The 27,994-nt window shown below is 38.9% G+C and overlaps 2 protein-coding genes across 12 annotated transcripts in view; one reads left to right on the plus strand and one right to left on the minus strand.

The window, feature by feature from the left end:
* The window catches only part of SUPT20H (SPT20 homolog, SAGA complex component), a 45,283-nt gene extending 44,406 nt beyond the window's left edge, over nt 1-877 (plus strand). For all 11 annotated transcript variants that reach the window (XM_063294550.1, XM_063294553.1, XM_063294558.1 and 8 more), the window contains one exon: nt 284-877. In XM_063294550.1, the coding sequence (XP_063150620.1) occupies nt 284-369 (86 nt within the window). In that variant the 3' untranslated portion in view covers nt 370-877. The remainder of the gene's footprint in view (nt 1-283) is intronic.
* On the minus strand, nt 657-27,840 carry EXOSC8 (exosome component 8). Its single transcript, XM_063294565.1, has 11 exons — nt 27,775-27,840; nt 22,557-22,593; nt 11,160-11,223; nt 8,234-8,307; nt 5,918-5,963; nt 4,316-4,421; nt 4,152-4,197; nt 3,116-3,212; nt 2,509-2,626; nt 1,063-1,169; nt 657-793 (listed from the first exon to the last, which is right to left on the minus strand). The coding sequence occupies exons 1-11, from the start codon at nt 27,801-27,803 to the stop codon at nt 687-689; spliced, it is 831 nt and encodes a 276-aa protein (XP_063150635.1). The 5' UTR covers nt 27,804-27,840; the 3' UTR covers nt 657-686.
* Between the last annotated feature and the right edge of the window lie 154 nt (nt 27,841-27,994).

Below are 27,994 nucleotides of genomic sequence, written 5' to 3' on the forward strand. Positions count from 1 at the left end.
AACAACAGAATTACTGTAACAGAGACCTAACCCTATGGGTGGTGGCATTTAGAGCTGGCATTTAGAGTGCTTACTGTACTTCAGTATCCTTACTCATTTAATAACTAAATGAACTACTTAATAAGTAACATAGTCATCATCAGTATTACACATAGAAAGGCCAGGCATCCTCTGTACTATAGTTTCTAATGCCTCATAACTGAATTTTTATTTCATTCTTGGGTTAAAAATGAAACTTAATGTTTTTTTTTTTTCTTTCTCTCTTTCTTGGCAACCATTACAGTTCATGCCCCCCCAAATGGATATGGCAGTAACAGCGCAAGCAGCTCTACTACACCATCATCATCTAGGCACCCAGTCAAAAAGTAAAAAGAAAAAAACCCAGCTTCACTGGTATCAGAATCCTGAAACTTGCATTTGAGAGAGATGTATGTATTCTATAAGGACTTTTTTTTAAAAAAAATGTGTTTACATGAAACTGAATTTGTAGCTACGCTGAGGCATAACAAACAACTGGAATTTATAAGAAAGACCAAGACTGTTATTTGTAAGAAAAACCATACTGTTTTATGATGAAATTATCCATCTGGAAATGTTATACAAATTTCAAGATGAAATAATGGAACTTCAAGAATGTAGCATGTTTATTGAGGTAATGAGCAAATAGCAAATACACCTTTTATTAATCATACACTTTTGATTATTTTATCCATTAGTTTCTTCACTTCTTTATGTCGTACTCTTGCTCGACTGATACAGTCTTGAAGCTTTGCTTCTGTTAGTGTGCTTCCTCCTTAAAAAGAAACAGAAACTAGGACACAATGAATTTATCACTGTCCTATCCTTTGAACTGCCCATTAAACAACATTCATATTTCTATGATTAACCAAATGTTCTTATTTGAGTTCAACAAGACGCTCTCATGATTGAAACATGTCCCATAATACAACTGGTGTAGTGCAGGGATGGAAAATGCAGTATCTGTGATATTCTTGAATGGCACCCAGAAAACCTAATATTAGAGAATTTAGAAAACAATTCTTAATAATTTAGTGTTAGTACCTGGCTTATGAACAGAACACAGTTTGTCTTCTTCATCAGTCACAATAGTTAAAGTCCCAGATGCCAAGTCTTCTTCTTCTGCAGTTGGATCAACTACCACTAACGTGCTGTTGAAGATACATATACACGCATGCCACAATTTAACTTTTCTGGGTTTACCTAATCCATAAGAATTATATACATTTACTGTTCAATTAGACAATACAGTGCATGAAAAGAGCAGTATCAAAACTCATTTATATGCTTTCTGGAACACCAGAATTGTAATTGCTAGCCTAAGCATCAATGCTGAAGCCATTTGCAATTAATTAAATTAAATTAATTAATTTTTTATATACATTTCTTCTGTCCATTCAGTGAGATTCCATTTTAAGGGGGTACAAATAGGGTTTTCCACTTCCTCCTCCCCATTTTCAGCATTCTATAAATGCTATATTGAGATTCAGAGAACCTTCCTGAATTGAATAGTCTCTATAGCCTGTGTGTATTATTTGATGGATTTCCAGATTACAGGTAAACTTCGCTTAGTGGCTGCCTCAAGCAGCAACTGTTTGAAGTTATGACAGTGATGAAAAAGTAATTTGCAACCAATGCCTGCGTTTACTACCTTCGCTGTGTCTCTTCTGTCTGTCATGTGTTCGCCATTACAGTCAATCAGTATGTGTTGTCCTGTGCCTGACTCCTTTTTTTCCCTTTCCCTCGCTTTTCTCCACAGTGCATCCCTAAAAAGTGCTAACTGCAAGTTAACAAGCTAAGCTCTGTGACCTTAATTAATTGGTTCACAGCTGTTGCCTGTAACTGAAAAGACTTTAATAACTCACACCTTCAGCTTTTGTTTGCCTCCCAAGCAGCTTGGAGCCCTGAGCACACTAGGTAAACAGCTGGTGCTAGTGCATTCCTTTCTATGTGTATTCCCTATTGTATGTCTGCTTACTCTCTTGTAATCCCTTCCTCTCCAATGAATTCAAACATTAATTCCCCTCTTGCTAATTATTCCAGTGCCAGTGCCATGGATTTTTAGGAGTCCCACTCCCTCTGCTCACACCATGTTCTTTTGGGGTACTGGAGGGCTCCCAAAGGAAGGGGCAGGCAAGTATCCTTTTGCCAGTATAGCTGCTCATAAATTTGGAATTACCTGATAACATGGTATTTGTCATGAGTAGTGATGGTGGGCAGGAGGGGGCCCCTATCCAAGGGGGAAAATGCATGCGTAGTTTAGAGACTTTGAACTTTCCTTCGAAGAAACTCAGAGCAGACCTGCCTTAATTTGGGGGTTTATCTGTGAGGGTTTCCCATGGCCTTTCAGTCTGGCAGGATTTTCTGTCTCGTGGAGTAGAACAATAAACACTAGAGACTCAAGCTACTATCTCAGCGTGGTTGTTCGCTCTAAGATATGACAGTATTGTCCATCATAACCTACATATACATTTTTGGGCCCCCACTTACTCAAACAGCACAAATGATGTTGCCACTGGTTGCTTTTTAATCATCAAAGGATTCTTCTCTTTCAAATTAACTTCTGCCAGACCAGTTTCAGCATTTATTGCAACAACAGGCAACAGCACTGAAATAACAAAGAATAGATATGGAAAAAGCAAGACAGGGTTTTTGGAAAATGATTTCATAAAGCTCATTTTCATAAAGAACAGAGGCATCCTCAAACATGGCAGAGTTATGGGAATGTAATAAATAGGATTATGCTTTTGATTTAAAAACATTCAAAACAAGGAAATCCTTTTTACTGTGAATCTGTCCTTTCTAACAACAAAATTTAGAAAGTGGTATTTGGCTATTTGGGGAAATTGTTCAAAACAACTTGTAAGAGGAAAACAGCAATGACTTTAGCAGTGGTAGGCCCTTGATAGCTATCAAGAAGGCAGTCTTCTAATGCCAGACCCGGTTCATACTTCATCTAACCTCTGTGGACACACTTGTTTTTTTGTCAAACCTGGTTGCTGTTACAATTGCTGTCTAGCTTCAATCCAATTTAGTGCTAAATCTGCAATGAGTTTAAATTTTAAAGTAAATCTTGAAGGGTAACAACACAACTTACCATTTTTCAGAGCTGCTAAGAAAGCACACATGCAAGCATCGAGAAGGTTTCCGTCATAGTCTAAGCATATAATGTCACAGTACAGAACCCATACAATCTGAAGAAATAAGACCTGCTGATGTAAATACTGAAAGAGCCTTGATATGCATAAGAATTAGCTTTGAAATATTTTTCTAAGTCAGCATGTTATTTCACATCACATTGTTTGAAATCTGTTATAACTACTTAAAATATACACATATGATAGATTCATTCTAGCAGAATGACAGAAAGGGAAGAACAGGGTCAAGTTAATAATGGCCAACTTATAAAGTGAATACTGAAGCATAATTACAGCTAGAGCAGCTCAATATGACAAAATCACCTTGGCTGAGGCCTGCAAGCCTACTGAAATCTAAGGTAGCAAACAGAACACCCATGTTATATATATAAAACTGGTGTGTGTGTTTGTGTGTACAATATCACTAATAGAAAAATAAAATCTACACTTCATTGTTTTATACAAGCGTTACCTAAAAGATCAACTCTGCATTCAATCACTCCATTCAACCCAGACTTAGCTGGTGTATAACTGCTGTGGAACCAACAGAAAAAGTGCCGATAATGCTACATTGCCCATTTAGCATATATACAAAAGAGGAAACTGCCAGTAAGGTCCTACACAAAAACATTTTGAGTAGAAAAGAGACTGAAAAGCCAAATCTAGGGTTCCACGAGAGGTCACTAGGGGTTCCTGGGAAATCAGGATTTATTTTAAAAATTATTTCAAATTTGGGCAAGTTCACATTAAAGAGGTATGTTTCACTCTTTATTTTTAGTTTAAGAACACCATTAAAGCATATATACAGGCCTACACATGAAACTTAATAGAATAATTTTGTAAATTCTGGCCTATATTTGAGCCTGAATATGCAAGGGTACCCCAAGGCCTGAAAAATATTTCAAGGGTTCCTTCAGTATCAAAAGGTTGAGAACGGCTGGTTTAGGGGCATCCCAGCACCTCACAATTAATTCTTAATATAAAATGCTTACTCACCTTTCCATCTTTAATGCATAGATCTTCCTTCATTACCACCTGTGAACTGAAATAATGACATGATGAAAAGGACATTCCATTTATCTCCCCCCCCCCATTTAAATTTGTTATAGCTAACAAATCTACTCCAAAAGACTCTGATACTGAAGTATAAAGTTTCTTACTTTTCAATCACATCAGCAATAAACTGACTAGCAGCCTGAGCCTCGTCACCTGGAGGTCCAGGTCGAAATCTTGATGAACAAAGTGGAGGAAGATCTACATTAGGAACTATATGAGAAGAGGGGGAAAATAATCATGAATAAAATATGCCCAAATTTTAATAGAAGCCATCTGTATAATAGGTATTTTAAGTTACGTTCTAAACTTGTCCTTGTTGAAAACAATATCATAAATTACTCACCTACAGTGGTGCTTAAACGTTTGTGAATCCTTTTATATTTTCAATAATTTTGCATAAATATGAACTAAAATGTGACCTATTCTCCACATGTCATAAAACTAGATAAAGAACCCAATTAAACGAATGATTAAAACTAGATAAAGAGAACACAATTAAACAAACCACAAAAAAGTTTGTTTCAATATGTAAGGACCAAGAGGAAAGTCAAGGAAATGGTTGGTCCACTAATGGGAGAAGATGGCAAGAAGATAACAGGCTGCATCAACAGAGGGATAGTATCAAGATCACAGAAAGTGATAACGTTCTATACCACACTGGTGAGGCCACAATTGGAATACTGTGTCCTGTTCTGTCACAATACAAAAAAGATGCTGAGGCCCTAGAAGGAATGCAGAGAAAAGCAACAAAGATGATTAGGGGTCTGGAGGCTAAATCCTATGAAGAACGGCTGAAGGAACTAGGTATGCAGCTTAATGAAAAGAAGACTGAGGGGAGACATGATGGCAGTCTTCCAATACTTGAAGGGCTGCCACAGGGAAGAGGGTGTCAATCTATTCTCCACAGCACCTGAGGGTAGGACAAGAAGCAACGGGTGGAAGCTTGTCAGAGGGAGATCCAACCTGGAAATAAGGAGGAATTTCCTGACAGAACTATTAAGCAGTGGAACAGCTTGCCTCCCAGAATTGTGGGTGCTCCATTGCTGGAGGTTTTCAAGAAAAGAATGGATACCATTTGTCCAAGATGGTATGAGGATTCCTGCCTTGGGCCCTTTCCAACCCTATGATTCTATGAAGTGAATCAAAAGCATTATACTTGTTAACTGATTTATTGAGGAAAGTAATCCAAAATTCAAATGGGTTCACAAACTTTCAAGCACCACTGTAATTCATATAAAATGATTTGTTTTTTTGTACATGTACATATAAAGTCAGGAAATATACAGAGTCACATACACAGATACATATTCTGACAAAAGGCACTGCATTAAACATCCAATATAGGGATAAAGAAACAAAATGTATAGTTTACTCAAAACAGTAAATACTAAATGCCTGTATAGAATAATAAAATAGTAAAATGTAACTCCCAAGAAATAGGAAGCATGATCCAAATAGTGGAGTGGAAATCCAGTTATGGATTCAGTAATATCCTAATTCACAAAACTCTAATTTGGGGTCTCTGGAATAATGGGGGATACAAAACAAGCTTCAAAAGGAAAACAAATAACAGTACCGTGTTATAAAAAGTTGGGATACAATGAAATCTAGTGGAATTACCCAATTTTACTATTTCTACTAATTACAATCATTTTAAAACATAGAAAAGTAATATTTGAAGGAAAAAATTAATAAAGAAACCTTACTGATATATCCCTTGTTACTGGAATCAACAGTGGGTGCTGTAAATTCCTGTACGTGATGTGTAGTTGGGGAGAGGCAAAATATAAGAATTAGAAGCAGCTTAGAAATAGTATTTCTGCAACCTGTAAAGCCAACACACACGTTTGGTCCAAATGTTGATATGTTAACTAAATTTTGAAAATATCCACTAAATACATCAGTTGCACCACCTCTGTTTCTAAGGCTGACCGTGGCAGGAAGTTGGTGGTATGGTCAAAGCCAAAACCAGTGGGGATAAGGTTTGTATTCCTACTTTCAGAGAGCTTGGTGGGGACTAAGGAAACTAACTGGGATATATTGGTGCACATGGGCACTACTGTTACCCCTGGCTTAAGTGATCAATAGCATCTTGACCCATTTGTCTGAAGAACTATTTAATGCTCACCACTACACACACACAGTTCCTTATCTCTTGGTACATTAAGATCATCTCTACCGTTAGGTGATTAGTGCTGGAAGTAGATGTGGAGTATGCTTTTAAGCTGTACTAAGCGGGAGAGCACCAGGCATACAATATGATTTGCCTTCACACAAATCCATCTCATGTGCCTACTGTGCCCTTATGTGGACAAGGAGGCCCTTCAGACAATCACTCATGCTTTGGTCACCTCATGAATAGACTGTTCTAATGTCCTCTACAAGGAGCTACCCTTAAAAACTATTCTGAAGCTGCAGCTGGTCCAGAATGCAGAGGTACAGGCAATTATGTGCAGGCCTCATCATGCCTATGTAACACCTTTGCTCCATGAGCTGCACTGGCACTGGTAGGATTCTGGACGCAATTCAGGGTGCTGGTTTTTACTTACAAAGCCCTTCATGACATAGGGATGGTTATCTAAAGGACTGTCTTTCATAGTTTCTGCCCACCCTGTATGACCAGGCAGAGTTGGCATGCTATTTCCATTAAGCACTGTCACCTGATGGGACCTAGGAAGCATGCCCTCCCCATCACAGCAGGTACCCTCTGGAACACTGCCTTCTAAGATACATCAGGCTCCTATCCTAACCTTGTTTAACGGGGCCTGTTAGATTTATTAGATTTTTATCTCACCACTCAAGGAATAGTGCTCATTCCTCCTATTTGTCCACAACAGCAATCTTTGAGGTAGCTTGGGTTGAGACAGAATGACTGGCCCAAAGTCACCCAGTGGGCTTCCATGGCTAAAGTTGGACTGGGTCTCCCTATTCCTAGTCTAACACTTAACTACTACATCACACTGGGTCTCTATAAAGATAATTGATAAATGTTACAAGACAATTATTACTTATCTAATAAAAACTGAACTGAAAATCTTTCTTAAACAGGAGCTTTTCTTTTTTCTAAACCAGCACAATAATTTAACATTGAAAGAGGATAAAATATTTTAACTTCAAATTAAATTTTCAGGATTTTTTTTTTGCAAATACAAAACTATCAAAGCAATCTGTAAACCCATTATAAAGCAAAGAAAGGAGAAAGATTGTAGAAATGCACCAGGCTATAGCTTACTGTAGTTTTCTTAAAACAGAATGAGGGTTCCTATTAGACCTGAACAAAAGAACCTTATCAAAAAAGGTATTCACTATACAGGTAGTCCTTGCTTAATGATAGTAATTGGGATCGGAATTTCCGTCACTAAGTGATGCAGTTGTGCAGTGACCGCATCACTTAGCGATGGCAATCCTGGCAGTTCCCATTGTTGTCATTAAGTGAAAATCACAGGTCATTAAGCAAGAACTTATGTAACTATGACCTGCAACTTCCTGCTACCTTCCCACAAGCAAAGTCAATGGGGAAGCCAGCTGGAAGTTGCAAGTCCCGGTGGCTCACATGCAGGCTGGAGGGTGGGTAAGTACTACGGAATGAGGTGGGAGGTTGCTGTGGGGTATGCATGCGGGCTGGGGAGGGGTTGCTGTGGTGCAAGTGCACTACAGAGTATAAGAACCCTGGGATCTCGTACTCTGTAGCAGGGGTCCTTGGGAGAAAAAGCGGCAGGAGCAACTTGCAACCTTCCCTGCCAGATTCCCCATTGATTTTGCTTGTGGAAAGCCGGCAGGGAAGGTCGCAAATGGTGATCACATGACAGTGGGACACAACCATCGTAAGTGTGAGCTGGTTGTCAAGCACCCAAATCACAATCCCATGACGGTAGGTTGGTACAACAGCCAGAATTTCGAGGACTAGTTGTAAATACCACTCGTTCAGCACCATTGTAACTTTGAATGGTAGCTGAACGAATAGTTAACCAAGGACTACCTATATTAGCTTCAAAAATATATATCTTTATCCATGAACCTACCGCTTTTATGCCGCATATCACTGTAGTGTTTCCTAGCTTCACAAGTGCAGAGCCATCTGCAGTTGTAATTGAACCTAAAGAAAGAAAGAACACTTCACAAGATCTGCTTAAGAGAATATGTAAAGTTACACTGATGCTTTCAAAGTAAGAGCCAGTAGCTACATAAAGATACCAATTCTTCAGAATCATATAAGAACTTGATGAGATTGAACTTGGAATTTTTTTTCCTGGAAATGGAAGTTTCTTATAATCTTGTCTCTCTAAACTCAAGATGTCATAAAATGTAGATGATGAGGACTTTATAATCCAAATACAGGCATCTTCTTCTTCCTTTCTGCACTTAATGTCACATGCTACTATAATGATGCCCTAATTTGGGCACTGCTGCACAAATTACTGGAGAAACAGATTAAAATAGAGGTGAAAAAATCTTAAAAGAATTCAGAAGCTTTGAGAAAAGTATAGAAAGAAAGGGAGAACTGCAGAAGAATGAAAATGCATGTGCAGGATTCATAATTAGAAATTTTCAAATTATGACATCAGCTAAAACCAAATTCAACTGTAAACTAGATTACCTATTGAAAACTACAGTGTGTGGAAGGGAAAGTAACATTTTATCAACCCTATACATTACATACATGGGACGCGGTGGCGCTGCGGGTTAAACCGCTGAGCTGCCGATCGGAAGGTCGGCGGTTCGAAACCGCGCGGCGGGGTGAGCTCCCATTACTCGTCCCAGCTCCTGCTCACCTAGCAGTTCGAAAACATGCAAATGTGAGTAGATCAATAGGTACCGCTTCGGCGGGAAGGTAACGGCGTTCCGTGTCGTCATGCTGGCCACATGACCCGGAAAATGTCTACGGACAACGCCGGCTCTAAGGCTTAGAAACGGAGATGAGCACCGCCCCCTAGAGTCGGACACGACTGGACTTTACGTCAAGGGAAACCTTTACCTTTACCTAAGCCTTAGATTAGATTAGGGTTTCCCAGACTGTGAGCTGTACCTCCTTTGGGGAAGTACAGACAGAGTCCAGGGGAGGTGTGAAGTATCTTAATAAATCCACCTTTCCCAAAGTTTCATTGCATTGTTTTCATTGTTCCTTTGTGTTTATTTTGGTGTTTGGATTTTTAGGGGAGATGTGTGCATTAAGATTACACTAAAGGGAGGTGTGATGGCAAAAAGTTTAGGAACCCCTGCCATAGATACACTATTGATTTCAGTAGAAGAGCCAAGCTAGAGGCCATAAGATTGTTTAGTCAATTACTAAAGATATATTTGACTAACTGAAAAGGCATCTTGATGTACCTTGGGCACAGATCTCAAGTAGTATCTTAGCAAATTACTTTCATTCTGTACAGAGAAGGAAATGTCTCTGTACTCATATGGTCCTCTGGCTAATTTCCTGTCACTATGGTTCCATTCGACCTGTAGAGATGAAGTGGCAGAGGAAGACAGTGCAATATATAATCCTGCAATGTTGCAACATTGCACAGTGATAGTTCAGGCTTAGCTCCTTTTTGCTGTTTCTCATCCTACCCACTGTGAGTGTACAGCATAGTAAAACATTTTATTATTGCTGCTGAAAGGTGGTACATTCTAAAAACAAGCTTTTTTCCTCCAATATTTTTTTTCTCGTGAGCAAATTCAAGCAGATTTATTTTTATTAAAATTTCTATCCATACACTTGAATAAGATTTTTTAATGGGTAAGTCCTGCAAAAAGAGCTTAATTGGATATCTACTTATTAAAGATGGGCAGAAGCTGACTTTTCTGCACAGTGTTCTCATCAGTCTTCCAATGCTTCTGAAAGTTTGGGGAGCCTGCTGAACAGGGTGATGTCCTCCGTAGGAGACACAGTGATGAAGGTCTCTATATCCTTTAGATGTATCTATAATCCTGCAGTCCTGTGCCCTATAAAGTAATATGAGTTTCATCTAAGTCCTATTAAAAGAAGATTCTGGTAAAACAACTATAACGTGCAAAACAGTTTACTTCTTTATTATCATTATTGAGCACATCAGCCAGAATTTAATGTCTTTGTTGAAAATAGTACGTGAAGCTTTAGCAGCAATGACTGTTCATGGACATTCTCCTATAGAATTTGCTGGTACAATCCTGAATCCATTGTTCTGTCAACAGAAATTTCAATGCTGCTAAATGAGGTGAGGTGCCAGAAGTTACTAAAAGTAAAACTTTAAATACGTTTTCCAACAAAGCAGTGAATGCTGGCTCAGTATATTGACATGATATAATACACTATTGTAGATGTTGTTTGCTTATCCAGAATCTTTTTATTGATTAATAGGATTTAGATGAAGCTCTGATCACATTCAGTTCATAATACCACAGGATTATAGATATTTCTAAAAGATTCACAAAATTTATCTCACCACTGTAGGAGACAGAAAAGGAACGGTATATTCATAGAGTATCAGGAAAAGACATATTTTATGAGTGGAACATAAAATATATCTACCTAACTTTTCATGAACAGCTCCTTCCATCACTGACCACTCAATTCAGCAAAGTCCTTCAGTTTTGAGGGAGTCTTTTGGGGGACTGGCAAGGAGAAGGAGGCATGGGAAGAGACAATTTCTGTCTACATCCTTCTGCTAGAAGATAACTGGATCCAACTCAGGTGTTTTGATTTTCAAATTATATATGTTAGTAATCTGTTGTAAATATAGGATAAATTGTTTAAATCTGATACTGTGATTAATATAAAGCATGTCAACATACTTTTACATCCAAATGAGATGACCACAATGATTACTCTTGTCTCTTTTTCATATCCTTACTTAATCAGAATATATTCTCTATGCTGTTCTAAACAAAATTCAACTACATACTGAAGACTGGAGTATCTTCCACAATTTACTTGGAATACTATGAGGAAGAATGGTTGTTCAATAGTAAAGCATTCACCTATGTTGATGGTTGTGGTTCTAAATTCACCAAGGTCCCGTCCATCAGGCCGACAGTTTTCTTTCTATAAGGATCACCAAATCAGGCATACATAATTAATTTTATTAGATTACAATATAACAGCTTGAGTTTAAAAAAATCAGCATTTGATAAGCAAAGTGCTATGATATGCATGATCTAAAAACAAAAGTATAATTATTTGGACTCAAATGCAGATATACAGTATGCAGATTTAAACAGCCCTGTTAGGTAAAAGTCAGTCACTGATAACAACTGAAAGTACATAATTCATGGAATCTTCAATGTTAAAACTTTTGACTAAAAAACCTTCTGTGTTTACAGAGGAAGTTCTGACATTATGGAAATACCCATTCAGCTTCATATTGAAAAGATTGTGGGGACTGGGGAAATCCTGAATACATCCCACTTTATTCTGGTCACATCCAGTTCTTCCTCCACAATCCACCCACTTTATAATGATGAGAAAATCCATAATCTTGCAGTGCTGTGACCTTGTGTTCAAAGATTCATCTCTTAAAAGACAGAGATTCTAGTTAAACAAACAACAATGTACTATGCTGTATCTTATTGGAAAAAATGCATGAAGCCCTAGGATAATGAGCTCTCGTAAGGGGGTAAATTCAGTCAGATATTCCAATCAATGTGGTGACAATAAAGTTTGAACTTGAGGGGCACTTTCCCTATAAAATACACACATGTTGATTGCTACCATCAGAATCTGCTTTTACAAGAATGACTTGATAAAGATCCCTGGAGATCTCAGAAAAGGAGTTTTCAACACTCACAGAGCTTGAAAGGGCTATGAAACCATTGCTAAAAACATCAGTTTCCATCAATTCCCAGTTAGGCAAATAGAAAAATGTAACACCATTTCCCAGGAGTGGTGTCACGAATGGCCCCCTGCCTTGGTGCCATTCGGACATGGCACCAACCAAAGAACGCCCGCCAGACAACCCATAAAAAACAATAAGCGGCAGATCTGCATGAAGCAGAAAGCCGATGTTGATTTAGCACCATGGACCATCAAGCGCACCGGCCAGTGGATTTGGTCGGGAGAGGCGCGAGACAAAAGGAGATACTGGCTTAGAGGAACTTCCGGGTGTGGGGGTGGGATTGAATGTATTTATACTGTCACTTGTAGCACTGTAGTTACTTGAATCTTTAATGTGTTTTTGAATCACTGCTCAATAAAGATTTCTAACTGTTCCTAACTGGTCTGTGTCAGAAGTCCTGATTAATTGAGTAAAGGATTGGAGCAATGACAAGTGGTCATCCAACAAAAATCACTCTAAGAACAAGTTGTACAATACTCTGGAAGGACACAAAGAATCCCAGGATAATGGCAAAGAATTTGCAAATCACTTTTACACTGTCTGATGTCAGTGTTTGTTTATTTATTTATCAAATTTGTCACGGCTCATCTCCTCCCACCAGAGGGACTGGTGGGTCCACCATAAGGAAAGCACTAAACGAAAGTGATGTGCATGCGGGAATGCCAGAAGGAACATGGCTCCTGTCTCAATTTTTCACAAGTCCACCTGGATGATCTAATATTGGAACAATGTGGACAGATCAAATGAAAACAAATTGTTTGGCATTAATGAGGAACATATTGGGAGGAAACAAACAAAGGAACCCTTCCCAACCATGAAACGTGGTGGTGGCAATATCATGGTCTGGGGCTGTTTTGCACATAGTTCAGAATAATTAGGTGGACAATGGATTCTGAATTATACTAACAAATACTAATAGAAGAATGTAAAAGTATCTGAACTAAAGTTTAAACTAAACCCAGAACTAAATCCAGTTCTGACACGACTTGAAGTAAATAGTTCATGCAAGATAGCTCAAAATATAAATGAGCTGAAGCGGTTCTGTAAAAAGGAATGGACCAAAATATCTCCAATTTGGCATACCTGTAAAATGCATGGTTTAAGTGATTGCTGCTAAACGAGGTACCACCAGTTACTAAATCACATACATTTTTTTAAATAAAGACAATGAGTGTTCGCTTGTGTTTAGTAAATACATTACATGATTTATGTATTGTTTATTTAACCAGAAACTTTATTAATAGGACTTAGATAAAGCTCAGATCACATTTTAGGTCACAGCACTGCAGGATTACAAAAAGCTCTGAAAGGTTCATACTTTAACCCGTGTATGTACACAGTCCTTGGCACATTCCAAACTCCAAATGCAGTTTTAAAAAGTTGTGCATCTAGGCTGTAAACATGAGCAACTTTTTATAGCTTTTATTTTATTTTAAAACTTCTATTTTATTTTTGGGCTGCTAAGAGTCATATTGTGTATCATTATAATGGCATCTGCAGATGCAGTATGGGGGTTTTGGTCTCTCTCTTCTACTTTTGGGAGCTTGGGAAGATTTTTATAGGTGTATTATGTGTACTACAAAAAAACAACAACAGCTCCTCCTACAGATCCATCAAAATTCCCATCCATGATACAGCCAGAAGTATACTGTGGCATCCCTATCTCAGCTCCTAAACTGCCAAAATAGGTTGATTGATCTGAAAGATTTTCATTACCTACCCAGCCCAAGCAATGTTATGTCTATACTCCTGACTTTCAGCAAGCCATCTCTCCCCAACAGACTCGTACAAATGAGCCAATTCCCCTGGCAGACTCACCACATTCAAACTGTCAGGGTTTTTAAGGATGATTTAGCCCGCGACCTCATCACTGGGAAAGTGATAAATGGTCACAACTCTGCAGATGGGAGTCATAAATCTGCCGCCCATTCCAGAAGCAAGGAGTCTAAACATACTTCAGGGGAGGAAGGAAAATGTATCAACACAGAACTCCGCAATCTGAAGAAAAATTAGCAGAGATCAAAACAATTCTAGCATACCCTCCCAGTGCTGGTAGTGATATGGAAGTTCAGCACGGGTTTAATACTTCTGCCCCACCGAGCTCCCCCTCCAAACCATCTAATCAGACTTGCAGAAAGCTATCAGCCCACTGTTCTGACTTTTTTGAAAGTGAAACTGACAGTGACTCCTCCGAGAATTCTGTACCAGCAACATTCAAAGAACAAAACCAACCTCAGCCAAGCACTACAGAGACCCAGTCTGGAGGTATAGCCTCATCTGCTTCCAAATCTGAGGGGCCCCTCCTGACACTGCGGGAGCCTGGCTCACAGGAGAAACAGCTTCCCTCATCTCCTTTTTCACTGGACAAGTGAAAGGATGCTCCCCCTGCCAAAGAGTTGGGCTCCCTGCTTGCCAGTGATCCACATTTTGCTGCCCACGCTGCACTGATTCTTCCAATCTCTCTGTCAGAACCACAAGCCCCCCCATCCCCTCTTGAGGACAGGGGCTTGATAGACAAACAGATGGCAGTGAAGGAAGAGCAGGAACTTGACAGTGCCCCACTCCCCCCCCCCCCGGAAGGAGACACAATTACAACCATCTCAACAAACAACTAATACGAAGCCACAGTGCCTGCAAAACTTATCCACCCAGCACCTGAGGACTGTTACCAACCCTTCTTAATACCAGCAGGAAAAGTGGACCCCCCCATCTAAATCAAATGGTAACTGAGCTCCTGGCCTCAGATCACCTACAGAGCCTTCAGTCTGCCCTGACATCAGCTGAGTCTCCTGATGCACTCCTCGAGAACTATAACACCCTTACCCAAGAGCTCCATCAGCACCTAACCTGTAGTAGTAACATGACACCTTTCAAACAACAGCAGCACCACTCCAAGCCATGGTTTGACAAGGACTGTGTCAATGCCAAAAAAGCACTTGCTACCACTTACCAGGCCTATGTATCCAACACTACACCGACAGCTGCACAGGACCTCCTCCAGCAGAAGAGATACTACAAGCAACTGCTGGCATGCAAGAAAAAGGAAGCCATGAAAAACAACTGGACACGGCTTATTCAAGCTGTCAAATCCAAAGACTCAGCCACCTTCTGGCATATCACATCAAGCTCCCAAAGCAATGGCCCATCCATGATGGACTGTCACATCCCCCCAGGGACCTGGGAGGCATACTTTCAGGAACTCTACATGGACACTTCTGTTGGAAGTGGACACCCTAGCCAAACTATAGAAAATCTGCCAATGTGGGCACCAGTGACAGTGACAGACATCAAGAATCTTGTTGCTCAATTAAGACTAGGGAAGGCCCTAGGAGAAGACCCAATCCCTTCAGGGGCCATAAAAAACAATTTGGATTTCTGAACCCCCACTTTAGCCTCACTTTTTACCTGCATTGACACTTATGGCCAAGTCCCCAAGGATTGGGGGCTTGCAATCATTGTCCCTATATTAAAAAAAAAAAAAGGGAAAAAGGACCCTGCAGACCAATCAGCCTCCTCAACACAATCAGCAAACTCTATGCAAGACATTTACAATGGAAATTCCAGGATTGGCTGGAACAAGGAAGCACACCTGCAGAGGAGCAAGCCGGCTTTAGGGAAGGCCGAACACCCATTGATCAGTGCCTAGTACTCCAACACCTCATTGAAAAATACTCCTCCCATAACACAACCTCCCTTTATGCTGCCTTCATAGGCTCCAAAGCAGTTTTTGATTCCATATCCCAAGCCAAGCTATGGGAAAAACTGGAAGCCTCCTCAATTGACCAATGCTTACTTTATTTAATACGTATTAAAAGGGGTAAAGGAGAAATTAAAAGGGGTAACTCTTACGTATAAGGAGCAAAGATTTAGATTAAATTCTATCCCAAAGGCGAGAGCATTCTTAGAGAAATATAAGACAGATTTAAGTGCTGCAGGTAAAGATTTAGAAGAAAAAGAAACTATTTTAGAAGACACTGAAACAGGTGGGGATTTATATGAGTTGGGGGCTTCTGGATCGGATTAAAAAAAATTTAAACATAAACATGTCTATGGACTATAAATATCTAACTTGGAATGTAAATGGAGCAAACTCTCCACAAAAGAGGAAAAAGATTTTCCATTCTTTGAAGAAACTGAAATTGGATATAATTTGCTTGCAAGAGACTCATATTTGTAAAAAAGATATCAAGTACCTGATTCATAAGCAACTTGGAGAAGAATTTATTTCAGCTGGATTAAAGAAAACTAAGGGTGTTGTCTTCTATATACAACCAAAATTGAATACACAATTGATATTGACTGATGATGAAGGGAGATACGTTGGAGTTGAAGTTAATATACAAGGGACTAAAATGTTGATTATTGGACTTCATGCCCCAAATGTTGAAAAAGGAATATTTTATAAAAACTTAATGGATAAATTGTTGGATTTACCTTATGAGAATTGGTGCCTCATGGGAGATTGGAACAGGGTAATCTCCCCGATGGAAGATAAGACAATCTCAAAAAGGACTGAGACTTATGCAGGGAAAATTACCCCAAACATTATTTTGATCTGAAAAATATGTTTGATTTACAAGATGTATGGAGACTTTTGAATGGAAATTCTAGGGAATATACATACTCTTCTGAGAGATTTAGATCATTTTCTCAAATTGATATGTTTTTGATCTCTAAAAATTAGATGGTGGATGTTATTAAAGCTGAAATATTACCTAAGACCTTTTCAGATCATAACCCAGTCATGTTGACTATGAAAGGGAAAAGGAATACATTTCGATGGAGATTAAATGAGACAATTTTAAGGAAAATCGAAATAGTTGATATTTGGAAAAAAAAAGTTAAGAGAATTTTTTCAATTGAATCTAGATAAAGGCACTAATATATATACTGTCTGGGATGCCAGTAAGGCATATATGAGGGGTTATTTTATACAGTATAATGCTCAGATGAGACAAAAACAAGAGAAAATTCAATTGCTTTTAGATGAAATTAAAAATAGACTGATTTGAGAAACAATCCATTCGATGAGACCTTGATGACCCAAATTACATTTTTACAAAAACAAATATCAATGCTGATGATACAGGAATTAGAGATTCAGATGAAATCTGTGAAACAGAAACATTTTGAATTTGCAAATCAACCAGGTAGATGGTTAGCTTATAAATTATGTAAACAAAGACAAAAGAACTTAATCTCTAAAATGCAACATGAGGGGAGGGACTTGATGGATAATGTAGGTATTCAAGACGCATTCTATAGCTACTACTCAACATTATATAAAAAGCAGGATGTTCTGATGGAAAACATTGACAAATATCTGAGAAAACAAAAATTATCTGTTCTAACCGATCAACAGAGGCTAATACTTAATGGTCCCATAACATTAGAGGAAATAACAACTGCTCTTAAGAAAATTAAAAGTGGAAAAGCGCCTGGTCCTGATGGTTTGCCAGCGGCTTATTATAAATGTCTTGGGGATGAGCTTTGCCTCCCCCTACAACTGACTATGAATTCGATTTTAAAAACGGGTGTAATGCCAGAATCTTGGAAGGAAACTAATATTGCATTGATTCCAAAAGATCAACAAGATTTGACTTTAGTGAAGAATTATAGACCAATGACTTTATTGAACAACGATTATAAAATATTTACAACAGTGTTGGCGGAAAGAATGAAAATGATTCTTAAGGACTTTATCCATCAGGACCAGGCGGGTTTTTTGCCTAAAAGGCAAATCCGAGATAACGTACGAAAAGTTTTGGGCATACTGGAGTATTTGGAACAACGTAACGAAAAACAGGCTGCTTTGATATTTTTAGATGCTGAAAAAGCCTTCGACAATTTAAGTTGGTCTTTTATGTTTGAAATATTGGAATCTATGAATTTTGGGGGAAACTTTATTAAATGGATTAAATCAATATATATCCCTTGAACGGCTAAAATAATTGTCAGTGGGATCCTTAGCAAACCATGTGAAATTCAAAAAGGCACAAGACAGGGCTGCCCCCTCTCTCCACTCTTGTCTATATTGGTACTAGGGGTGTTACTTCGAGATATTGGGCAGGATGAGGGCATTTCTGGTATACGTGCTAAGAAAGAAGTTTATAAATTAAGAGCCTTTGCTGGTGACCTGGTTATTACTTTACAAAATCCACTGGACGGGGTTGAGGTATTAATGAAAAAATCGAAAGGATTTGGGTCGCTAGCAGGATTTAAAGTGAATCTGCAGAAAACAAAAGTTTTGACCAAGAATATGGATTGGTATCAACAAAAGAACTTGGAAGAATTAACTGGATTTACAACAGAGAAAAAAGTGAAATATTTGGGAATATATCTAACAGCAAAGAATGTTAATTTATTTCAGAATAATTATATCCCACTTTGGTTAGATATAAAAAAAGACTTGGATCAATGGGAAAAATTACAATTGTCATTATTAGGTAGATTAAAATCATTATCAGTGATTAAAATGAATGTTTTGCCAAGAATCATGTATCTTTTTCAGACAATACCTATATTGGCTACAGAAACGTCCTTTAAGCTATGGCAACGCGACATCTCTAATTTGTATGGCAAGGGAAGAAACCTAGAATAAAATATAAGGTATTGCAAGATGCGAAAGAGAGAGGTGGTCTGGGCCTTCCGGATCTTAAGTTGTATTATGCTGCTTGTTGTTTAGTATGGCTTAAGGAATGGGTAGTTTTGAAGACAAATTATTGAACTTAGAAGGCTATAATTTAAGATTCGGATGGCACGGATATTTATGTTATGGTAAAGTCAAAGTTAATGTGGACTTTAAAAACCACTATGTTAGACGATCTTTGCTAAGGATTTGGAACAAATATAGACCAATTCTATGTCCTGGGATGCCCTTGTGGACTTGTCCACAAGAAGCATTTTATAGAACGGAAACAAGAGATAGAGATAAATGGTTGAGTTACCAGGATTTATTAGAAAAAGAACAAGGAGAATACAAAATCAAATCGAAAGAACAACTTGCTTTAGAAGGATATACCTTTCAATGGTTTTCTTATATACAACTTACAGAGAAATTTAAGTTAGATAAAAAAGACTTTGGATTTGAAAAGAATAAATCGGAATTTGAAGTACAACAGATGAACATTTAATTGCTAAAATGTATAAATTATTGTTGAGAGGGGAAATGGTGGAAGAACAAGTGAAAGAATGCATGATTAAATGGGCGAAAAACCTTGGTCATAATATATCTATGCAGCAATGGGAACATCTGTGGTCTAAAGGGTTGAAATTTACCCTCTGTTATAATCTCAAGGAAAACTTTTATAAGATGATGTTCCATTGGTATATGACCCCCCAAAAACTCTAAAATGTATGGGAATGTTTCCAATGTTTTCTGGAAACGTAATAAACAAGAAGGGTCATTTTACCATATGTGGCGGACATGCGAGGTTGCAAAGAAATTTTGGCCCCAAATACGTATGTTGATGCAGAGTATATTAAAGATACAGGTACCACTGAAGCCAGAATTATTTTTGTTGGGGATATTGGATCTACAAATAGAAAAGCATCTTGTCAGAATTATACAATATATGATCACCGCAGCAAGACTTCTTTATGCACAATTTTGGAAAACTCAAGACTTTACCAACGATACAAGAATGGTTAAAATTGATGGACATGGCAGAAAACGATAAATTGACTTGTTTGTTGAAAGAAAACTTAAGTTGTTATTATCTCAAAGAGTGGAAACCATTACTGGATTATTTATGAAATGCAGGAGGGGCAAAGCTTACATGGGGATTTGAAGATTAGATTGTCTAATATATCCTATTATATTTACAAAGAATTATTTCTATATATTGTATGAAAAACTAGTACTTAGGATAGATTCTTATGTTCTTATGACCAGAGATAGATTGGAAGTTATTTATCTTTCATACTTTTTTCATTCTATTACTTTACTACACTTTTTCTTTTCTTTTTCTTAATTTTGTATTTCTATTTCCTTTTCTATTTCTAACTTTTAATTATGTATTTAAAATTTCAATAAAAATTCATAGAAAAAAAAAGAACACCTATTGTGTCATGAGTACTGATGGTGAGCAGGAGGGGGCCCCTATCCAGGGGGGGAAATGCATGTGTAGTTTAGAGGCTTTGAACTTTCCCTTCAAAGAAACTCAGAGAAGACCCACCTTGAGTTTTGGGTTTATCTGTGTGGGTTTCTCACACTCTTTCAGTTTGGCAGGATTCTATCTTCTAGAGCATTCAATAAACACTAGAGACCAAGTCACTGTCTCAGTGTGGTACTTTGCTCTAAGTTAGGACGTATTGGCCTTAAAAGATCACTGAGAGCACTAACACAGTACTGCAAGGAAGACCAGCTAGAACTCAATTAGCAGAAAACTAACGTAATGGTATTTGCCAAAACGCCCAAGAGCCACTCCTGGAGCATAGATGGCCATAAAACTGAGCAGGTCTCATGTTTCAAATACCTGGGAATAGTCCTCCATTCTGCCAGCAGTAGAAAAGCTCATGAGGACTACATCGCTGAAACTGCACAAAGGAGCTCATCTGCCATTCTTAAATATCTGAAGTCAAGAGGTAGCCACTATATACCTGCAGCACTCAGACTATCTGAAGCCAAGCCAATAGCACAAGTCCTGTATGGAGCCCAGCTTGGCCCCTTCTCCAATTTTGCACCATTGGCCCTTGAGCAATCCAAATTTCTAAGATCAGCTCTTCAAGTCCCAAAATGTGTCTCTAATGCTACCCTGAGACAGGCCTCATGAAAGTGGAGGCTAGGCTGTGAGTGGTCATACTCAACTATTGGCTCAGATTATCCCTTTTCCCCTTGGCCTCGCCCCATTAACTATGAGGGATGACTTTCAGTCCACATGGAAACAGCCAGTGGCAACTAAAATCTCATCCTTGGGCTTCTCTCCAGGTCTTCTAATCAGCATGGGATATAATCAGACCAAAGTACTCATTAGCAGACAGAGAGTGCCAATTGGATTTAGCCAGGCCCCCAACCTTTATTGCCAGTGAATCCAACAGGTACTCTGCTTCCTCCATGGCATACTTAACTAAACTCGAAGTACCTAAACACCGGAGGGCCTTTACTCTGGCAGAATGTCATGCCCTCCCCTCAGCTGTCCTTGAAGGCCGATACCAGAAGATTCCTCACCCAGAGAGACAATGCACCTGTGACTCTGGTCACACAGAAACAACAGAGCATGTGCTCCTCCAGTACCAGTACTATAGAGACATTCGTACTAGCCCCATCTTACCATTATTGTATAAATACCCAGGGTACTCAGGACAATTTTACACCTCCCTGCTTCTGTCAGATACCAATCCAGCTACAACATACAACATTGCCAGGTTCTGCGCAGCAGCGCTTAAAAATTGCCAGATGATGACCAGTGCCATAAACTAGCATTTAATTTTAATTTACTAGAGTACTGTATTTACAGATATAGTAACCTTTAAGCTGCCCCGCATTCATCTCCTACCCCTACTCCTAGGTTTTCTTTTCTTTCCTTTTCTTTTCTCCTTTTCCTCTAGACTTTTGTGTTTTAGCTTTTTAGATTAGATTTTAATGTATTTTTTTATTTCTGTGTTTTAGCTTTTTATATCACATCTTAATGTATTTCTGTGTTTTAGCTTCTTATATTAGATTTTAATGTGCCTTCTATACTTTTAACTGATTGTACCCCACTCTCCTTATGCTGGTCTTTGACTGTAATAAATATTTGTTTGTATAGGTGTATTAAGCTTTTTTTATTTCCCTCCAAAATTAGCAGGAAATTAAGACTCAGGAGTTTCTAGTGAATTTCAGCAGCACCAACATGGGAGTCTTCAGGGCTGCAAAAATATGTGGAGCATACTGAAGCTATAGACTGCCCAAGGAAAGGCTGTTAAAATAACTGCTCATGCTGCCTAGTAACAAAACTGACAAGGATGTTCCATGGACATATTCACATAGGTGACATGGGAGCCACAATTATAAATAAATAAAGTGGGATAAATTATTTTATTTATTAAAAAATTAAACCACCCAATAACTGAAGCTCTCTGGGCAGTTACAATAAAACATACTAAAAATACAATTTGAACAAAATCATATACAATAAAAATCAAATAAAATGCAAAATAAAAAGACCCAGGCAGTTGCAAGGCGCTGATACAAACTAAAAGAATATGAATTAAAATATATTTAAAAGCCAGTTAAAAACCTGGTAAAATAAAAAAGATCTTCACCTGCATTGAAATGATGCTAATATGGATACTAGTTAAGCCCCTCTGGCGAGGGAATTCCTCTAGTGACAGTGAGGAATCTAGGAGCACCCTACACTGTGAACATGCCCCTTTAAGGTCAGTGCAGACAGGGGGCCCCTGCTCAACTGATACAAATACTTGTAATGCAGTCTGCCTCTGTGGAGCAAGAGATGAGAGCCTCCAGATATGGCTATCCTCATATAAGAAGCACATATGGGAAATCCTATACAGTTTTGAAAAACGTATTTAATACATACAGATATATACACTTTGTACTCACTAAGAATCTTCTGTAATATTCCAAAGGTTCCACAGTTCTGAAATAAATGGAAATTTAAGTAAAGATAAAAGTATTTTACAGAAAGACAAATCAAGTTGAGCATTTTAGGATAAAAAATATTCCCAACTGGATAGCAATTTAGAATTTCCAAAGCTATGCTTTCAGATATTCCCTCTGTGTGTAATGATCATTATTATGGGTGCCTGTCTACAGCTGGGCCTTAGCATTGGTGTAAAGGTAAAGGTAAAGGTTCCCCTGCAGAGTCATCTCCAACTCTAGGGGGCGGTGCTCATCTCCGTTTCTTAGCTGAAGAGCCAGCGCTGTCGGAAGATGCTTCCGTGGTCATGTGGCACGGAACGCTGTTACCATCCCACTGAAGTGGTACCTATTTATCTACTCGCATTTGCCTGCTTTTGAATTGCTAGGGTGGCAAGAGCTGGGGCCAGTGCGGGAGCTCACTCCGTCACGCAGCACTCGGGTCTCGAACCACCAAACTTGTGACCTTCCGATTGACAAGCCTGGCGTCTTAACTACTAAGCCACCATGCCCCTATCGTCACCCCAAAAAGGCCAACATTGAGTGAAATTTCCCTTTCAGAAAGACACAAAGACATTTGTGATAGGATGCCCTATTCAGCTCAGTTACTGATACGGCATAGGAACCCCTTTCTGGGTAAAAGAGGAGGATTCTGGGTAAAAGAGGAGGACTGTGAGGAGGATTCACCTGGGGTGAAAGTTCAGGTAATAAAGCACTATTACCTCCTTGGGGTTAATATGAGGAGAAGAAATGTATGGGTGAGCTCTTGGTGACAGGAGCCAGTTACTGTTGCATTACCCTTAACATCTTTGCTCAGCTTGAACTGTCCTGATTTTCTACCCTGTTTCCACATGCTAATTTATGCAATGAATTACTGAAAATTAGGCCAATTATGCTGTTCATTTCCACAAGCTGTCTGGTCCTGGGGATGCCTGGTAAAGTGCAGGATTGGGGAGTGTAGGATTCCTATCAGCAGAACTGTGAGAGAGAAATGAGATAGCTGGAATGGTCTTTAGTTTGCTGAGGAATTCTGCTCAATGAAATGAAATGATAGGTAGCTGGAGCACAAATCTTGTAATGAATCCAACTGACAACAGGTTAAATATACAAATGAGCACACTGTGTAATAGCTGTGGCAGCAAAGAAGGCTTACTTCAACGTTATTAGTGAATCACCTAGTAGAATGTTCTTAAGTGGTGGGTTGGCTAGCCGAACACGATAGGCAGGGACTTTTACACTTTTACAGTAACAGTACTCAAACCTGCTCCAAATGAGGTACTAAGATTACTGCCGAAACTGTTTGTGGGGATGCCATCCAGCTAGAGTTTATGGGATTAATCTCAATTATTGCATCCTAAAGATGTTTGTGGCAATTAGGCTAACCATCTGTTCTCTAGCCTTTTGCCCACTGTGGCTATTAAAATCTTTTTTGTAATAACTTTATTAAATTTTTAAGCAAAAAAAGATAAAAACTAACAGAAACTATTATTTAAGATGAAGAAAACAAAAAGAGGGAGGGTGGGAGAGGAAATATAAAGAAATGACTTCCGATTTTCTTTTAGAGTAGTTATAGGTACAAAATTAAATTGAACTCTTACTCTATGGTTACAACATAACTTTCATTTTTTCTATCATCTACTATTTTTTCTAATCATCGAACCCATATATCATAATTTCATTTTTTCCTGTTTCACGCAAAAAGTCCAAAGGGGATTTCCAATTGGCACTAAACTGAATCAGTGTCTTTTCTCTAATCAAAGCTGAGAATTTAGTCATCTCAGCAAATGCCATCACCTTCATCAATTAAAATCTAGTACAACTGGGTGGGTCAGAGCAGCAGTCAAAACCTCTTTATATGAGGGATCTATACCCACTGCTTTGAATGTGATAGTGGTACAATCTCTAACAATCCCTTTCTAGACCTTGAGATTTTGGACGACAGCCATCCAGTTGCAAATATTCCTTTCTTGGACAAAGTGTTGACAGTGGCGATAGCCGTCCAGTTATATGGTTATTTGAAAAAGGCTGATTATCTAGATCCGTTTCAGTCAGGTTTTAGACCTGGATATCACACAGAAACATCTTTAGCTGCACTTGAACTTAACCAGGAGAGAGACATGGGGAAAACTCCTGTGTGAATTCTCCTGGATCTCATGGTGGTCTTTGACACCATCAATTATGGGATATTACTGGAGCAACTCAGTGGGTTGGTAACTGGAAGCACAGTACTATGGTGGCTCCATTTCTATCTGAAGACCACCTCCACAAGGTGACAGTAGGCATAAGTTTGGTTCTCTAAATATGGCAGGGTACCACAGGGTTCTATTTTTTTCTCCCCAGCTATTTGGTATTTGAACTGGGGGCAATCATCCAAAGGTTGGAAACACAGTGTCATCAATGTTCTGACAACTCTAAACTCTTTTCTTTCTACATGAATCAGGAAGGGCTGCACAGGTGCTTGACAGCTACCTGGAGGCAGTACTTGAAAGCTGTCCGGAAGCAGTGATGGACTGGGTGGGATCCAATAAAGTGAATCCAAATAGGATGCAGATGGTTCTTGGGCACAAGAATTAGGAAACTGGCTGCTCTGGATGAGCTAGCACTTGATGAGGTGCACAGAATGAGGGTGCTTATTTATTCCATTCTGTCATGAGAGACACAAATGGTTTCACTGGCGAGAAGGCCCTATGGCCCAGCTTCATCTGGTACACAAATTATGACACCATTAGAGTGGGATAGCTTAGTCTCATGGATCCATGTCTTAACTTCTTGATGGATTCCTGCAGTGGAATCTGAAGACTGGAAACTACAAATAGTGTAGAATATTGCTGCCTGATTTTTAAGGGGGTGCTAAAACACTTATCCTAAAAGGGCAGCAGAGGAACCAATGAGCTACCGGGTCCAATTTAAGTTTCGGGCACAAGCCTACCTAGCTTTTTAAAGACCTAGATAGTTTATCTTCTTCAGTGTTATGTCACCTATGCACTAGCATTAGCTGAGGAAACCCTGCTTGTAGTCCCATGGATGGTAGGGTCAACTCTTAGTGTATTATTATTATTATTATTATTATTATTATTATTAAGACTTATATGACCACTAAATCAGAAAGATTCAAGGCAGCAGTAACCAAAAGTAAGACCTTCTAAGAGCCACCCCAGTTACTAGAACCCTCTTGTTAGGGAAAGTCACCCAAGTTAACTTCTTTTAGAAAACAGTTAAAGATGTGCCTGCTCACCTAGGCTTCTGTAAAATAACAAGTACTTCAAGATGAAACGGTCTTTTAGATTACTGTTCTATTGCTTTTTTATTTTGTTTTATGAACAATGCTTTAATTTTGGTAGAGAATGTATATTTGTAGAGTATGTATATAGAGTATGTATATATTAATTTGTAGTGTATGTATATAGAGTATGTATATATTAATTTTTGTAGAGTATGTATATTGAGCCTGGAGGAAATATGAGCACTAAAATAACTGAAAAACCAGAACAAAAACCTACTTTCAATTGCCCCATAAAGAAGGGCTAGACTTAATGGAATAGGAGAACAAGAACAGATTTTGGTTAAGGATCAGGAGACATTCTTAACCAAAAAAAAAAAAAAAAGCAATTCAACACAGTCAATTTCTCGATCTCTTTCACTAATCCTCCTTCACTAGTGCAGGAATGCACAATTTCTGTCAGTTTGAGTGTGCCCTGAACTTCGTGCATACAGCAGGTTGAGGGTGTAATTCAAAAATGTTTTCAAAAATGCAAAATACACACATTCACACAAAGCTGAAACTCTTTCATCAGTAGAGAGCAATAATGACCTGGGAATCAGTACATAGGAAAAAGGGTTTCTGCAGGTCCTTTGCTGATGAAGAAAAAAAACTACACCTCTCTCCCCTTTTGATAGTGAGAAGCAAGTGAGAACTAAATGAAGAGAACAGATTGGAGGAGGGAGGTTGAGGTAGGGAAAGCCCACAAGAATAAACAGCAAGCAAAAAGGTTGAGAGTATGTCTAAAGAAATGATCTTGGTGATCATCTAGTCTATCCATCTATCCACTATAGGAATCTACCACTATAGAATCCCTGTAGCTGTCATCTAGCTAGCCTCTCTTTAAATACATCCAGCAAAAGAAGTAATAAAATTGTTGCCATGATGGCCACGTCCATTCGCTAAGCTAGAGACTGGTGCTGCACTCTGCAGCATGGCAACTTTCTTATAATTATTTTAACATGTATTTAAAATATGTTTTTTAAAAAATGAGACAACGAACAAGGTGGACACTGGAAGAGGTATCATTGGAACTGGACATTGGAAGAGGCTTGCTATATGGATTCTGTTAATAGAATCACAACATTTACAAAACTTATCTTTGGCTTACTGTATAAGGTCTTGTCAACTTTGTGATTCTGTTAAAATAATTCATGTAATCATTGAGTCATGATTTACTTTGTGACAATGATTTGCAAAGGGCCTTCATCTAATACTGCAAGCTTAGTGCTCAAAGGCATATCATTGTGGCTAGGGAACTAAGATAAAGGTTGTTGTCTGTACAACTTGCTCAGCCTACTGGCCTTTGAGATGTATTAAGCTGTTGAAATACTTAACAAAGAACGCTGAACCAAAGAAAGCTTTTGTCTGATCCAGCAAGCTTTGCTTTTTGCAGCTAGGATCACGGATGTTCCATTCAGTTAGCCATGATCCAGATCCAAGTTCAATTAAACCCTCAGCATCACGTTTACTACATCATATTGGCTTTATCAGCAGGTTTCTCAATATAGCAAAGCATACCATTTTGGATAAATCACCGACCACCCTAAAAGCACATTCTTTCGACCTCTGAACTTGCCATCACGTATCAACAGCAAATGCTGCATGTAACCATGCGTTGCTGGAAAACAAAACCATACCGGAGTGGGTGGATATACCCAGATTGCTACCATTATAATGTATTCATTTGACGGAGCTTTAGCAGGACTCGAACTTCCTGAACCGAAAATGCCTGGTCTCGAGTTACGAGGAAAGCAGCACACCTTCCCAGCCCTTCCGCCTCCTAGTCGCCAGTTTTCCGACCCGAAATGTGACACATGCACAATCTAGGGCGCTCGCGCACAAGGCCCGCCGGAATGAGAAAGGGTTTGGGCACGGGGAAACGGTCAGCCTTGCCCTGATCGGCAGGAAACACAGTGTTACCTGAACGCGGCCGCCACAGTCGCCGTCATGGTCACTTAGGCGGGTTCTTTGTTTCGTGACTAGTCGAGACCAAAAGCTCTACGGAGCTTTTCAGCTGCAGAGGGCGCTCCTAAATCGAGGCTACGGGGTAGCTAGAATTAGGAAAAGGTGAGATTGGCACGCTGTCTGCAGTTCCGGCAAAAACGAAAGTGGCTGTTGTCACGCTTTCCCAAATGATAAC

This window comes from Candoia aspera, chromosome 2 (assembly GCF_035149785.1).
Source record: "Candoia aspera isolate rCanAsp1 chromosome 2, rCanAsp1.hap2, whole genome shotgun sequence".
Taxonomy (NCBI): domain Eukaryota; kingdom Metazoa; phylum Chordata; class Lepidosauria; order Squamata; family Boidae; genus Candoia; species Candoia aspera.